The sequence below is a fragment of the Epinephelus moara genome, chromosome 24, assembly GCF_006386435.1.
Source record: "Epinephelus moara isolate mb chromosome 24, YSFRI_EMoa_1.0, whole genome shotgun sequence".
NCBI classification, from domain to species: domain Eukaryota; kingdom Metazoa; phylum Chordata; class Actinopteri; order Perciformes; family Serranidae; genus Epinephelus; species Epinephelus moara.
The window spans coordinates 43180138-43196069 of NC_065529.1; the positions used below are offsets into that span (position 1 = coordinate 43180138).

Consider the following 15932-nt stretch of genomic DNA (forward strand, 5'->3'; position numbering starts at 1 on the left):
GGAGGCTCTTTTTCTACATGCCGATCTGACAGAGCAGTGGACTCTGGCAATAGACGGAGAGAAGATCTGTGCTTTATGGTGAATAAGAACTGGTGTGATGCTGGTCCTGCTGTGTATCACTGCTAACAGTGGCTGCATTGTGGCGCTGCTGTGGGAAGAGCGACCATGGGGCGGTCTTGTTGAGGTTTGGATGTTTGGACAGTTAAATCATTCAAAAACCAGAAATCATTGATAACCAGAACCATCTGGAAACATGGATGATTACAAAGCAGCAGCCAACAATGTAAGAAGAGGCAAAAAGGATAAAATTACAGTGCACAAGTTAAAGCAGCTGATGGGATCACATTTCACTTGAGTTTTACCTTGTATAATCCATGTGACAAATTAATGATTGAACTGAATTGAACAGATTCCCTTAAATCCTTCACACTGGTCCTTTGAATGCATTTTAAATTTAAAAAAAAAATGATACATCACTATTAATCTTCTACACTCTACAGGAGAAAGCAAAAAAAATCCTTTTTCCTGAAACATTAAATATGAGGCCAGATTTACGCTCGAGGCACGGGGTTAAGTAGATACTAACAGCGTCTGATTTGTTGATAGAACCACACCAGACGGATGTATCCAACACGTTACAACCACCTCTGTCAGTTAATTGAGGAGTATAACTTTCAGCAGTACACACTAATACTCATGATGAAACATTTATCTTGCTGTTGTCCTTTTTTTTCTGTCTGGCCCTGACAGCTGGGGATGCATCTGTGCGTGGCCGGCTGGATGGAGGGGGGGAAGGTGGGATACCCAACCCGCTTTCCCTCGGTTAGGTGTGGAGACAACCATGTGGGCCTGGTTATCTACAAAGAACCTGTGGACCAGAACAGCAAGTACGACGCCTACTGCTACAGGCTCAAAGGTACTGCAGCAGCACAGCCTCTGTGTTCAGACAGTTTGTATCACTGGAGAGTTTTGTTCCTGAGGAGCAGATGTTGTCTAAATGTATTGTTGTTTAATCTGCTGAAGCATCACAGAGCTCCCTGTGTATTCACTGTAACACTCAGAACACAAAAACGGTGTTTACAATTCAAGGCTGAAACTAAGAATTATTTTTATTATCATTCTGTCACTTATTTTTTCAACCAATGTTTGATTATTTTGTTTTTAAAAGTGTCAAAAAAGTTCTGAGAGCTCTAGATGATGTCTCAAAATTCAAAATGTTCAGTATATTATAATAATAATTGGCTATTTATTAACAATATTGTAATATATGTATAAAATCCAACATATCTACAGATGTTGTCAGGGACAGAGGAGACTTGTTTTCATCATCATGTGTCAACAGAGTCCGACATTCAGTGTCTGACATCAAGACATATTAGAAAATAACTAAAATGTAATCTGAATTAAATCATTAAGCAAAGAAACATTTGAGAAGTTGGAACTACAGAATGTTTGGTGTTGACTCTATAAATTACTCTCTAAGCCACAGAAATGTAGTTGACCAAGTTTCTGTCCATCAGCTAATAAAATAGTTGACAAATTGTGTCAGCACTGATCTAATAATTTAAAATATGTGGGCCCCTGTGCTGCAGTGCACCTCAACGACAGATTAATATATTAGTTCTTGCGAAACAGTGAGTCTAACATCAGTTACAGTTTATTTCACTGTGAGGGGAATTCTCCAAAATATAACAGTCTGATGGACTGATAGCTGATCAGAGTCGAGAGCTGACTTCTGGTGGAACCTGACTTCTGACCTTTGTGTGTGTGTGTGTGTCTGTGTGTGTGCAGATGTTTCGTGTGTGTGTCCTGCCAGTTACATAGGAAACGGTGACTTCTGTAACGGCGTCCTAACCAGCGTCCTCGCAACATACAGCAACTTCTCCATCTTTTACAAGGTGAGTGTGACAGTTGGACCATTTATTGGTAAAAAGATAAATCTGGTTTATCACAACTTGGATCAGTATTTTCAGTTTTGGCATTATTAATAATTACAGTGTATTTATGACTAGAGTACAGTATTGTGCTTTTGTGCTTTTCATTCATATCTCTTCATAAGTGGCTCATTCATCAGCTGTTTGGCTACCAGCTGACTAATAACATTCATGCATTTGTCTTTATTTTTTAATCACCACCACTGTGTGGTGCCAAAGAGTGAGATTTCCAAATTGTAAACACAGTTGGGCTACGGCTGGCGGATGAATCACTGGTTATGTGGTGTTTTACATTAGTCTTGCTGGACTGTGGCTGACACAGGACGGCTGCTTCATCAAATTGTTTTATGATAGGACCTGTAGCACAAAGGCCATATTTGACTATACCACATCGATGATTGAAATCACATGCTAAAAAGGGCAAATTGCACTCTTCTGCGAAATATTTTTGGCGTGTTTTGTGCTGTAATATCATCAGTACAATGTCTATAGTGAATTGGACCTTGAGACGGGATCATGTTATTATCAACAGCCACAAAAATGCGTTCTTTGTGAATTCACCTGAGTAACTTAAACAACCTTATTTTTATTAAATTATTTTATTGAACAAAGGTGATATCACTACTACATTATGTTAATTATCGAGATAAAAAGTAAGACCTTATCTGGAGCCGTCAGTCATCATGATCTGTGATCAGGACTTTAATGTGTCCTTATTTTTGGGATTAAGAGCTTCCTGGGTCTGATCCAGGTTTGTTTCATCATGGAGTCATTTCCTCTCCGTCGTCAGACTAAGAGACGTCTCAGAACAAAACAGAGACATACAGTCCTCCAACTTGATCAGAAGCCAGTTTAGTCTTGCACAACAAAACCGTGGCAATGCGAACACACACAGTATCAACAGCTGTTTTTAGCAAAGATGAGGTGAGAGCAGACGTCGGCTAAATTAATGTACTGTACAAAGACGACATATTATAAGAAGAATTACAACTATACATTAACTAGCAAAACACTTACAGACTCTTACATTGTTAATCAGACCTTTGTGAGAGATAACACAGACGTCAACTCCTGAAGATCACTGAGCTTTGGAAGACTTCCAGTTAACAAGTTAATGAAAAGAAAAGGCAGCTGCTTTCAGCTGATATTGTAGGTGGAGAGGCTCTCTGCCCCCACGAAAAAGAATGTGTAGGAGGATTCACTTCAAGGTCTCACTGGTGAAAGTGAAGCTCCTAAAATATGAGACAGAACTTGTGAACTACAGATGTGTTCAGGTCCTGTAATTATGTAGTTATCAAACGAGCCCAGCTCCTTTTTTCCTCCCATGGCTCACTGTTAGTGTCTGAATGTGAGATTTTGAACAGTAATATAGCAGCAAACAACTTTGTGCTATATAAAGAAACAGTGCAGTAAGCCTGAGCAGAGAATGAAGTCACGCTCCCTCTGCGTGTGTTATCAGAGCTTCTCTGTTCTTTGTTGTGGTAGCCTATGCAGCCACATGTGCGTGTTAGTACATGCAAGTCCCTGTGTGTGTGTGTGTGTGTGTGTGTGTGTGTGTGTGTGTGTGTTCCAGTGGCTAGCTAATTGCTGCCGCTCTGTACTGCACTCATATGGCAGTTACTCCTGATAACACCATCCCAACCCACAGTGGCTGGACGACACAGTTGCAGAAGCTCAGTGCCAATGCTCTGGTTCCCCTCCCAGGTTAACACTGTTAGCTCTGTCAGCACTGTTGCCATTGTTAGCGCTGTTAGCACCATTAGCATGGCTAGCACTGCTAGCTGCTGCCATTTTGTCACAGCCACCTCCATGTTTGCTTGTGATGTATTTTTTGTATAGCTGACTAAAGCAATTGAATTTAAGAGACAAAATTGTAAATGGAGCAAAAACCAAAAACAAGGTGACCCGACCAGACCAGGTCCACACTCTCTAATCCACCACTGAGGTCTACGTTTGGTCCTGTAGTGTTCTGTGGACCTGAATCCCAAAATCATCTAAATGCATAAGTCAGTTTGATGTGTTTTTATGGCATTAAGTTTTAAGGGTTTTATAAAATATAAAGAATGCATCACAGAATGATTGAGTGAATTTTATGTCTTAACAAGATGTTGATTGTAAATCTGAATAACTTCTGTTTCTCTCTCTCTAGTTGTTGTTGGACTACAGCGGCCAGTCCTCAGAGGGCAAACAGCTTGTTGAGTTTATGTCTCACAGGAAGTCTGAGGTGACGCTGTTTGTTCCTCATAACGCTGGCTTTTCTGCAAATCAGGTGACGTACCCTTTAATTACTACTTTTTAATACTAAATGCATTACACATGATTTATCCCTTTTCATATGATCTCAAGACGACTTATTTAAATGATTTTTAATATATGTAAAATTAATAGCCTAAACTATTTTACATTGCCATTTTACTTGCCAGTCTGTGTATTAACTTAATGAGCAACATTTATCAATAAAGAATCAGCAAGATAAAAAACATATTAAAGATAAATTTAAAACACTGAAACTCAGAAAAAGAAATTGAGAACATTGACCGATTGAAACATCTAAAGATTAAAAAAAGAGGCCTGAGGTATGAGCCCTGAGGAACTCCACACATTGTGCTCAGAGACCTCATTAGCAACAACAGAAACTGCTTTGTATCACTCAACCGAAGAAAGTGAATATATTATTTTTAAATTGAATTAATACATATAATCTTTACTGAAACTATGATAACTAAAATTACTGACTGAACCAAAAATAAACATATATTTGAAAAATACACAATACAGTTGTATTATAGGAGTTTAAAAGGTTTTGTTACCATGGTTCATTTTATATTTTGAAGTTTGTGGTTCATTTTATATTTTGAAGAATAACACAATGGACATGAACAGACACATCAACTTTAAACAAATGATTCCTTATAAAGTTTTTAACCTTTAGAAATCAATTAGTTCAGTTAGTGTACCAGCAGGGTCTGACAGAGCTGTGAATGAAATCTAATCTGTTTCTATACTGTCTGTCTTTAGACTCTGTCTGGTAGAGATCTGGAGTATCACATCTCAGCCAATCACAGCAGACGACCATTCAAGGATCTGAGACACCAGGAAGTCATCACATCCAGGCTTGGGTTCAACCTGACTGTTACCCACGGCAACAACGAGGTCAGAAACACACACACCACTGAGTGACTATGAATCAAAACACATGATCATAGATGTTTATTAACATTAATTTCTTCTTCTTCTATCTGTCAGAGCCGTAAGCTTGTGAACCGGCGGCTGCTGCTGGAGTGGGACATTCCTGCTGTGAACGGGATCATCCATGTCATCGAGGCCCCGCTGACTGCGCCCCCCGAGCCGGTGAGTGATGGTTTAACCTAGAGCTGCTGACAATTAGGGCAACTTCTTCCTCCAATTCTGAACCATCATGTCATCTGTCATCATCCTGCTGCATGGCGTTTTAATGGTGCAGATTCCCGAAAATGTAAAGATACACGGGACAAATTTAACAGGGCTAAAATTGTACTCTTCCTCTTCATCATATCATCCGAAGCACGATGGGAACTGTAGAGTGAAAACCTAAAATCACACAGGAACAAAGGCAGAAAACAAGTTAGATGCAAAATATCAGTCAACATTATGCAATGTATGTTTATTTACAATAACTTCCAGGCAGAAAAACCTTTGTGTCACATACATTAAAAGCAGACGTTGCCTTGATTTGTTTTTAGCCACTAAAAAAAAAACAAAGCCCACCACATTTTTAAAAAATAAATATTAGTTTAAGTGTTATATTTAGAATATTTTCACCACTTTACCTTACAGTCAGACATTCTTTTCCAACAGCTAACTGAAGCTGTTTTATCAAAGCCACAAATCCACTGACGATAACAGTCATTGTACGTAACGTAGCAGAACACAGAGTTGCTGGTCTACCACTGCCTCAATTGTTTAGTGTGTTGGGTAAAGTTGTGAAACTGTTCAAATACAGCGTACACTTAAGGCCTTTGCACGCTGAGTCAGTTTTTTTAATCCATCATCCAAAAAGAAATCGTTAGGCACAGAAACCTTGCACACTGATTCTGATGCCTTTTATTGTTATACTCTCTCCACTGGAGTTACCTATCTGACTGTCACCACTCCCTCCCTGTCTTTCGTTTGGCGGCGGTGCTGTCCTCTGTCTCTTTCTCCATGTACTGTGTGCAGGCGACATGCTCCTCCTCATCGTCATCATTCACCTGAATATGTGAGCTGTCTGAATTATGAAATGATTCTGTGCACCCCGTTCCTTTGTCGTGTCCTGGCTGTGTCCCACCGCCACATTTTCTTCACTGATTCTTGGTCAAACATCTCTAAAGGCTCTGACGGATGCAAAAAACGCAGACAATTTAATAATGACTGAAAGTTTTGGACTAAGTGTGCAAATGTGATTGACACAACGTGAAGACCTATCTATTTTTAGACAAAAACAGACTCAGTGTGCAAAGGCCTTTACGCAGATAGATTTTTTTCTGGTGGCCAAAATACCTTTTGCTGCCGTCCAGTTCACAGCAGTACATTGCTTGGCTTCCCTGCAGGTAGATTTGGTTTATCAAACATACAGAGTAACAAAATACATAAAATAAGCACAGCAGAAACATTAAACGGTCGCGTTTACCTATATATATCTTTAAATGTTAGTTAGAACTTAAGGTGACTTCAGAAATCAACAAGTTTGCTGATTTTACACATCGCAACAACTGTAATCAATTGCCAGTTTTCTACCCAGAAGTGACTGTTCACGGTAATTCGGCCGAAAGCTTCTTTGGTATAAAATCACAGGTGGCATTCTTCTGATAGTTCACTATATTAATAATCAGGATGACATCTACTTGCATATAAAATACAGTATGATTCCATTAAACCATCACGTTACCACTTTGAATTGTTTTTCTATGTTTGGTCCTCATGTGCTAAAGTCTGGTGCTGGTATATTACTGCTAACAGACCAGGGATTAGAATATTGATTGGTCTGTTGGTAGTTAAAACAGATAATATTCAGTAGTTCCTTTACAGGAACGTGCACAAAACAGAGGAAGGAAGCCTGGGTTAACAAAGCAAGTTGATAACTGCGTTCGTGGTACCCGTTATCGCTGGGTTATCGCTCTTTGGGGATTTAGAGTTTGTCGAGTCAGCTAACACAAAGGAAGCCTACCTCTGTCAAACTTGCTTCACGGTACAGCCCTCTGATCTCCAGAGGTAAACTTAATGTTTGTTGCACTGAAACAAAAACAGTAACAGATGGGTTTTGTTTTAACATCAAAATCTTACTCACAGTTAGATGAAATGTTTGCGGTGTTGTGAACCACTGCAGTTCTGAGCTCAGCCACCAGGAGGCACCATGGCAACCAACCGTTCCTCTTTATCCAGCAGCGCTTCCTAAATAGGATGTTCTGTCTGTTGTTGCTAGGCAACAGCTACAGCTGTGGGCAGAGAGCAGATGGTTGTGTTTAGTGTCTTGGCATAGTTTTCAGGAAATGAAGATTCAATCAGCTGAGTTTGAGACAGAATCACAACTCTGATCAATATTCATGACGTGGGACACAGAGGATGATGAAGACTAGATCAGAACTGATTAATCTGAAGCCTCTGGCGAAATAATTACTTTATTCCCCCAAACAACTTTATGTTCTCTGTTACCTTATTACGTGCTCGTCCCCTCCACATACTGGATGTGACAGTTTAATACATTTTGTTGTGACTCTCCTTCAGGTTTTGAACTTTCACAATAAAGCTCTAATCTGTATGTGGAACATAGTTTGCTAGTTTGTGTTTAATTACGCCCACTCATTCCTTAATAGTTTGGTATCAGGATCTCTGGAATTTCGACAGAGTAGCCGGTGAAAACTTGGGCGTACATTTCTGTAAACTGCAGCTGTTACAATAATGTAATGATACAAATTTAATTTACAGTTTAGTTCCTATATGACCACGTGATTAGCGTGATGTTGAATAGAGTTGTTCTGATACCAATACTGCTTAAAATGCTGGATCGGGTATCCACCGTAGTCCCAAGCCAGGATGACATGATTTTACCTCTATCATATCTGACAGCCATCTCAAAGCGTTGGTTGTTTTGTTTTTTTCCTTCTTAACTGAGCGTGTTAGAGATTAGCCCGTCTTGCTAGTTAACAATAAACAACCACTTGTTCTAAAAGATATTTATGATTTCTTATGGCTGACACATTCACCAAACATTTAACGTAATTCAGTATTCATTTTAGCGTCATGTAAAGTAAATAAACGTCATGTTTTCCAGCTTATGCTCTGCTCGTTTGCCTTATCACAGTTTAAACATTTTTATAACTGCTGTACCATTGGTTACAGGAGCAATCCATTTTTGTTCTGGGTGCATGTTCATAGTAGGTCATAATAGACTATGCCACATAAAGTCATAGTACAGTTAAAAGTGCAACAGTCTAGATGTGTGTTTCAAGGGGCGCAGGCACAAGAGGCTTGAATGAAAAATATTCTTTAAAAAATTCAGTCATAGTATGCTATAAAAAGTCAAAGTAGAGTATGCAATAAACAGGTGACTACATCTATCCCTCTTCTTTCTTCGTCTAGTTTATTAACGCATCACAATTTAGCTTTAGACAGTCAGCCTTTGTGACGTTTTGCAATGATTTGTAGTGAATACAGCCGACCAACGCAATCGTTAAACCCAGCTAGACAACAAGGTCATGCACGTGAGATAAAAGACAAGACTAGATAATTAATATGCACACACCACCAACTAGATAGGGATGTGAAGTATTTGAACCTTAAACCTCAGCATTCTCATCTACCACCTTTGTAGAACGGACATGTTGGTTTTAGACTCAACGTACATCGCCAATGCACTAATCTCACTTTGTGGTACAGCCCCCTGGTTCATGCACCTTTCTGTAGTTGTTTGGTGATTAACGATAGATATTTTTAGGCAACAGAATAGTGCTTTTCACTGAGCGGCCACAGGAAGTGAAAACCTCACTGTCAGTGACAATAGTTATGTTAGTGTTGACTTCACACCAGAGTAGCTAAGGTGAACCTTCCGTCTGAGGGGTGCAACCACACATGGACACAGCTTTATGAACAAACTGACTAGTTTCAACTCTTACTGTGGAAACTCTGCACACTAACTTCAGACAGAAGCTGCTGCAACAGGCTACAGGTCTTCTTCACCTCACAGATAGAGTCTCAGTATGAAACCACAGATGGAAATATATACATCTCTTTTAAATAGAGCTCTTGTACTAGGGCTGCAACTAACGATTATTTTCATTGTCAACTAATCTGTCGATTATTTCTTCGATTAGTCGACTAATCATTTTTTCGAAAAATGTGTTAAAATGTTGAAAAATGTCGGTCTGTCTCTCCCAAACCCCAAAATTATGTCATCTAATGTCTTGTTTCGTTCTCACGCCAAAGGGTTTTAGTTCACCGTCATGGGAGAGTGTGTAAAGCTGCCAATATCTGAACATAAGAAGCTGCAATAAGAGTATTTTGGGGTACTTTTATAGTACTTTTCTATGAAAAATAACTCAAACCGATTAGTCGACTACTAAAATAGTCACGGATTATCTTAATAGTCGATTAGTCACAGATTAGTCGACTAATCGTTGCAGCCCTATCTTGTATATGGCTTTGATGACTTACTTGGACATGTGACATGTTGGTGGCCATCTGTCTTTCCTCCACATACTGTAAACAGATTCTTCTTCCTGTGGTAAGAAACAAAATGGCGACCAGAGTCAGTCATCAGGAGGACCAGTCCTGTGTTGTCTTCTCATTGGATCGATAACATTAATTATTCATTTTAATTGGTTGAATTTTCATCGTCCTCTTGGGCAATAAAACTGACCCGGCACAGACAGTCACGTCTCCATGGGGACAGAGAAAAGTCATACAGTATGCCATAAAAATGTCATGGTATAGTACTTCATAAAAACAGTCATAAATACCTGGCACAGAGTCACGTCTCCATGGCAACGGTGCAGCAAAGTGTAGCTGTTACTATGGTAGTTAGAGCAAGACAGATGAAGAGTGTGTGTGTGTGTGTATGAAGACTTCCAGTGGTGAGAATTTGATGTGATGTCCTCATATATGCAGTAATTCTCATGTGTGTGTGTTTGTCAAACCTGTCATCTCCAGATCTCCCATCATGCTTCCAGAAGCTACACCCACTCAAGCGGCACAGTGTCGGCCATCTTGGTGTCGTTGTTGCTGGCGTGTGTGTTGGCTGCACTCGGCTACTACATCTTCAAACACAAGACGGACGCCTTCCGCTTCCACTACTTCAGAGTGAGACACACACACACACACACACACACACACACACAGAACTGGTGTTAGCAGGTTGTTCCCAGTAAGCAGTGACTTTGTGACCTGCAGGTTAAAACCGGACTGATTTGGTTAAAAGTGAAACTGTTTTTAGTTGTCTTGGTTACACGACACATTATTTCAACATCGTTTTTAATTAGTTAGTTGAATTCCCTAAACTTGCAGGAAATTTGTTCGAGAATTTCTTCCAAATCTCTAAGATGAAGTACATGTGACCTTTTGAAGTTACAGAAAAACGACTCAAAATCGTCAATCGTCACACAAACATCACTCATTGTGTCACGAATCTCACAGCCATAAACTCCCAAGTCTGACTGAGATGAGCTCCTCTAACAACCAGACCTGAAAGATTAGCTTCACCAAATTCAACCCAACAAATGAAAAGTCGGTCATACAGTTCCTCCAGGATGTGGCGATGTTGTCCCCTTGCATCCTGCACAACCCTGCACTTTTGTCTAATCATCGCAACTTCACCATAAATTTGACAATTTATAACGGGTAAATCTCATTTCATTGTAGAGCTGCGTGCAGCGTATTGATTCACTCAGCCTCCCCTTCATTTATCCTGAGACTGCTGCTGTGGGATGGAGCTCTGTGCCTATGTCAGGGCTAACTGTTAGCATTACATGGCTAACGATACCCAACGGTAATTAAAAGGTTTAACCACAGAGTCGAACTGTTGGTGTAAGATTTACAGCTCAGTGTTGTATGTTGGGCGTCTGCCCAAGCGCCAAAATATGACAAGTGGGGATGAGATCACGATGAGCAGGAGGAGAGCCTCTCACAGGGACAGTCATTCAGAGCTGCTTCCAACACTGAATGCTAATAATAAAAGGCTCCAAATCTGTGACAGCATCACAACTATTTTTTACAACTTTCATTTGACCCTGTAATGTCATTGCAAAAAACACCAATAAACACTGCAACTTGCATCATCATTTTTTAGAAAGGCTGCAGTTAAATCAGACATCTCAGGCCGCAACGACCTCAAAAAGATCGAAATCCTGGAGGGACTGGAGTGTCGTGGTTGCTGTGCAAATATGAACACATGCAGCAGGTCAATAATCAGTTTCCTTCCTTAGCCCTGACCTTTGTGAGGCTGTAATGCTCCATTATTTTAACTTAATTAGCGATTGAAGATGCTGCGTCTGACTTTATTAGGTAGAACATGATCTCAGACAGACCGAGCTGAGATTTTCCTCACAGTGTCTGAATTTAATAAATACTTCAACATTAGGTCAGCTGTAGACACCGACTTATTTAGACTCTTTTAAGTTAGTTTTAGTCTGACTTTGGACGCATCGCTCTGTGTAATAACCTCTCCTTAGTTTCCCTGCATATGTGCAAAATGACAATTGAGGACCTGGTTATACACCACCACCACCACCACCACCACATGTGACCAGTTACTGTTGTCCAGTAGAAATCTAGCAATGACAGTCAGGTTTTGTCTAATTCCCCACACTGATCACTGAAAGCTGTTTTGTTGTTTACATGATCATCCTATTGAAGAAAGCTGACTGTAACCCTGCTACTACTGGAGGCAAGTTCCACCAATGACGACAGTTTGTGTAACAACTTTGACCTCTACCTCAAAGGGACTTCAGGTTAAATAAATAAATACAATTAGAGAGTCCTAAATACATTGAAACATCATGCCTTAAAATGTCCGTCTGAAAACATGCTTACAACCAAGTAAGTGCCAAACGAGTCTTCCACATATCAGATGATGTGGTGAACTAAAAGCACGGTCAAATCTTGGTCTGGTCGTTAATCTATGTCAATTTGTGTCGCCCCAAGCTGAATTCTTTTAACATGTTAATCGACATCCGGGACATGGAGGGGTCTCAAGTGACCTTTTTACCCCTCTTCAACCAGGATGGCTGAAAGGAGCGTTGATCAAGACGGGAGTGAGACGGGGGGCAGGGTTGTAAACATTTGACCCTCTGAGTGGCCTCTGATTTGTCTGTTCACTTATAATCCAGGTTCTGGAGGACACACATTACATCTATCAATCCATCAAATATACCCTGCTAACAGTGATTCCTGTTGTTTCCTCTGTGACAGAATGAGGATGAGGACGGTGCGGCGGTCGGCAGGAATAAGCCCACGCTGGTCTCCATCCCTAACCCCCTGTACAGCGGCTCCAGAGCCTTCAGCGAGCCGTTTGGGGTGAGTCAACCAATCAGAGACTGACTGAACATTTACATCAGCAGGAGAGTCTGAGCTGCTCACTGTTCCTGTTAAAGACTGAACCACTGAGGATCCAGTCTGAGCAGCCCTGCGACAGAATAACACAGGGAGCTGTTGGTGAGAAATTAGGCCTTAATACAAGTCAGAATAAAGTCACAGATCTGTCAATTTAAAGGTTTCTCAGACTCTGAAACACAGCAGTGTAAAATAGTATGACACAGGATTTTACAACTCTAAAAGTTATCACAGAGGCAGCTTCTTTATCGTTTGTCACGACAATCAAGGTGAACAGTAGAAATACAGCAACGGATATGTGTGCTCACATTTAAAAAAACATTTTTTAGTGGCCACCACAATGCCTCACAGTTGACGCTATGTTGTAGCAAAAGTTGATCCAACGTTAAATTTTGTTTTTAACCCCCAGTACTGCCACATGTTGAATATAACACCATCTCTGGATCAGATTACCCTGAGTGATGGACTTCAGCTAAATAAGACTGTAACTGTGTGACAGATCCTCTTAATTTTACCAACTCAGACAACTGATGCTTCACACTAGCCACAGATAAATGTCAGAATACATTTTTACACAAAAGGGGGACTGAGGATATCACTTAAATTTTCAGTGTATTAGGAAGGGATCTCCTAATAGCCAGTATGGGCACGTGACTACAGACCAACTCACCATGATGTCGTGCCAACGCTTCCAGATAGACAACTGGCAGTGTTTTGAATTGCGGAGACGTGAAATCTGCAAACTTGTTTACTTCTGTCGTCATTTTCAGCCGTAACTGTAAAGTTTGATGATATATCTGGTCATCCTATACTGAACTGTGTTGCTTTATTAGTGTCTTTGATAAACTAAGTTTACCTAAAATCCTGAGTACAGAGCTTTTCCATGTTTCCATGACTGAATATTTACAGATGAAGGGAAAGATATATGTTGGCTGTGATTGGTCCTCATCACATGACGTGCGGTGCGCACTGCTACGTTCCAAAAGTTGAACTCTGTTTATCTGTCTGCAAAAGATGCGGCATGTGTACAGCCCCTTAGTGTATGCTATGGTTGGAATATTTTCTCTGCCTTACTGATGGAGGCTGTGGTGAAAATATTCTAAAAATAACGTACAATTAAACTAATTGATTCTTTTTTTTTGGTGGGCCTTTTTCAAACTGGCTAAAAAACCAACCAGTTGAGGCAGCGTTTGCTCAATGCCCATTTTTTATGTTATGTATGCGATGTGTTGGTTTTCTACCTGGAAGTTACTGTAAAAAAAACAAAACATTTTGATTCGGTTTGTTATTTTAACACTGACTTTAAAATGTGTGAACCTACACTTAAAGTACACTTTGACTGATTCTGTCTGTCGTGAATATTTTGGTTGACGTTCGTAACGAGGTCCTTTTCACACACACAAACAATCCCAATCTGGCTGCTTGTTTTCAGGCACCACTTTTTAAATAAACTGCATTTTCTTCAACTAAAATGGCGTCCCTACAGGTCTTAACTTCTCTGGAAAACTATAAAAGCTCAAAGGTGAAGAGAATCACAAAGTCCAGACCACTCTCTGAGCTGCTGTCTACAACACCCTGAGGGGACCAATGGCCATAAATATTTATTTTATGACCAGAAGTATGTGGACAGCCCTCCACATACTTTTTGTGCAACTTGTTCCCTGATGTGATCGTTTTCTCTCCCTCCCACAGGATCCTGGTCAGGGGTCAGAGCCAGCAGAACCTGAAGAACCTCCAAAGATTCTGGACCTGGACCAGTAGAACCACTAAAACTGGAGCTGTCTGTTTACATACCACAACAACCTGTTGGCTTGAACACGGTTCAGCTGTTACTCAGATCATCTGTATCCAAAAAAGAAATAAAATATGTGTATTTACTTTATCCACATGCTCTCTTTTTTCAGTCAACCATGGATCAAATGACTGTGTGTGATGTCAAAGTGTTTCTGGAGGTTGTCAACAACTCTGCAGCTCTATTGTCCTCTTTTGAATACTACTTTTACATTTATTGCTTGGTTTTTATAAAACAAGCTCTGATGAACCCACCGCACTCGACCTGCTCAGCACCAAACAGAAACAGAGACGAGCTGGTGAAGAAAGTGAAACATTCAGTAGCTAGAGATCCAGATATTTTTCTCTTGAGTTAGTGGAGACAAATCAGGGCTGAAAGGAGACGATGTGGAAGCAGGTAGCAGTTTTCAAACATGGTAGCCACAGCAACTCCACTAACTCCAAAGAAAAATATCTGTGTCTTCATCTGCTAAATGCTCCGCTATAATCTGCAGCTAGTCTCTAACTTTGACGGTCTGCTCTTTAACGCTGAACAGGATGTTGTTGTTTTTTAATAGAGGCCAGGTTTGGCAGTTCAGAGAGCCAATAAAGTTTCATAGAGGTGCAGAGTTGGTTTTAATTCAAATCCAAAGTGCGATATATCTGATTCCGCTGTGCCACAGAGTGCCAATGTTGTCCTAACTATTAAAACACATCAATGACCCAGCAGTGTGATGTTTTTCTTTATCATAAACACACCACATTGTAGTTTTGTTATAGACAACCTTATGCCTCCTCCATCCAGTCAAGTTGCACTAACAGCTAACATCCATATCTGTGTAACCGTGGATGTTGCCCCCAGCAGCAAAGAAGATCTACACAATGACCACGGTGTCAAAGTGTACATCCAAGGTAAGTGTCACAAATTCAGTGTCTGATTAAATGTCTCCCCTTCTGACCTACAACCATCAAATTCTAATCAGTTCATCATAGTATAGTCTGCAATAAAAACATCATGGTACAGTATGCCATGACAAAAGAAGTCATAGTATAGCGTCTCATAAAAATGTCAGAACAAAATATAAATTTCATAAAGGTAATAGCATGTTGTCAAAATCACGAATAGAGGTTATAGTATAGTGTATCATCAAAAATCAACAAAAAACATACTAAAGTATGTCCTCAAAAATCAACAAAACACGTCATAGTATAGTATGTCCTCAAAAATCAACAAAACACGTCAGTATAGTATGTCATCAAAAATCACAAAAAAACGTCATAGTATAGTATGTCGTCCAAAATCATGAAAAAAGTCATAGTATAGTATGTCGTCAACAACTATGCAAAAAAGTCATAGTATAGTATGTCGTCCAACATCATAAAAAATTTTTTTTTTTAAATCGCATAGTGTAGTTTGTCATCCAAAATCATAAAATTAAGTCATAGTATACCAAGTGGTCCAAAATCATGAAAGAAAAAAAAAAAGTCATAGTACAGGATGTCATCCAAAACTATGGAAAAAAAAGTCACAGCATAGTATGTCGTCCAAAATCATAAAAAAAAGAGTCATAGAATAGTATGTCATCCAAAATCATGAAAAAAAGTCATAGTGTAGTTGTCGTCCAAAATCATGAAAAAAAGTCATAGTATAGTATGGCTTCCAAAATC

General features: G+C 39.8%; 1 protein-coding gene and 1 long non-coding RNA gene across 4 annotated transcripts in view; one reads left to right on the forward strand and one right to left on the reverse strand.

Moving 5' to 3' along the window:
• Window positions 1–14376, forward strand: part of stab1 (stabilin 1) — a 96926-nt gene extending 82550 nt beyond the window's left edge. The window contains exons 63-70 of the mRNA XM_050038363.1: window positions 751–916; window positions 1792–1898; window positions 4084–4203; window positions 4953–5087; window positions 5181–5285; window positions 10098–10247; window positions 12354–12458; window positions 14187–14376. Of these exons, the coding sequence (XP_049894320.1) occupies window positions 751–916; window positions 1792–1898; window positions 4084–4203; window positions 4953–5087; window positions 5181–5285; window positions 10098–10247; window positions 12354–12458; window positions 14187–14255 (957 nt within the window). The 3' untranslated portion in view covers window positions 14256–14376. The remainder of the gene's footprint in view (window positions 1–750; window positions 917–1791; window positions 1899–4083; window positions 4204–4952; window positions 5088–5180; window positions 5286–10097; window positions 10248–12353; window positions 12459–14186) is intronic.
• The window catches only part of LOC126386196 (uncharacterized), a 33862-nt gene continuing 23223 nt past the window's right edge, over window positions 5294–15932 (reverse strand). Inside the window, exons 2-7 of one of the 3 annotated variants that reach the window (XR_007569474.1) lie at window positions 10085–10240; window positions 9908–9959; window positions 9603–9667; window positions 7240–7387; window positions 6453–6496; window positions 5294–5504 (exon numbers count right to left, since the gene is read on the reverse strand). This is a non-coding gene — a long non-coding RNA (uncharacterized LOC126386196). The remainder of the gene's footprint in view (window positions 5505–6452; window positions 6497–7239; window positions 7388–9602; window positions 9668–9907; window positions 9960–10084; window positions 10241–15932) is intronic. The other 2 variants (XR_007569472.1, XR_007569473.1) reach the window with 2 other exon arrangements.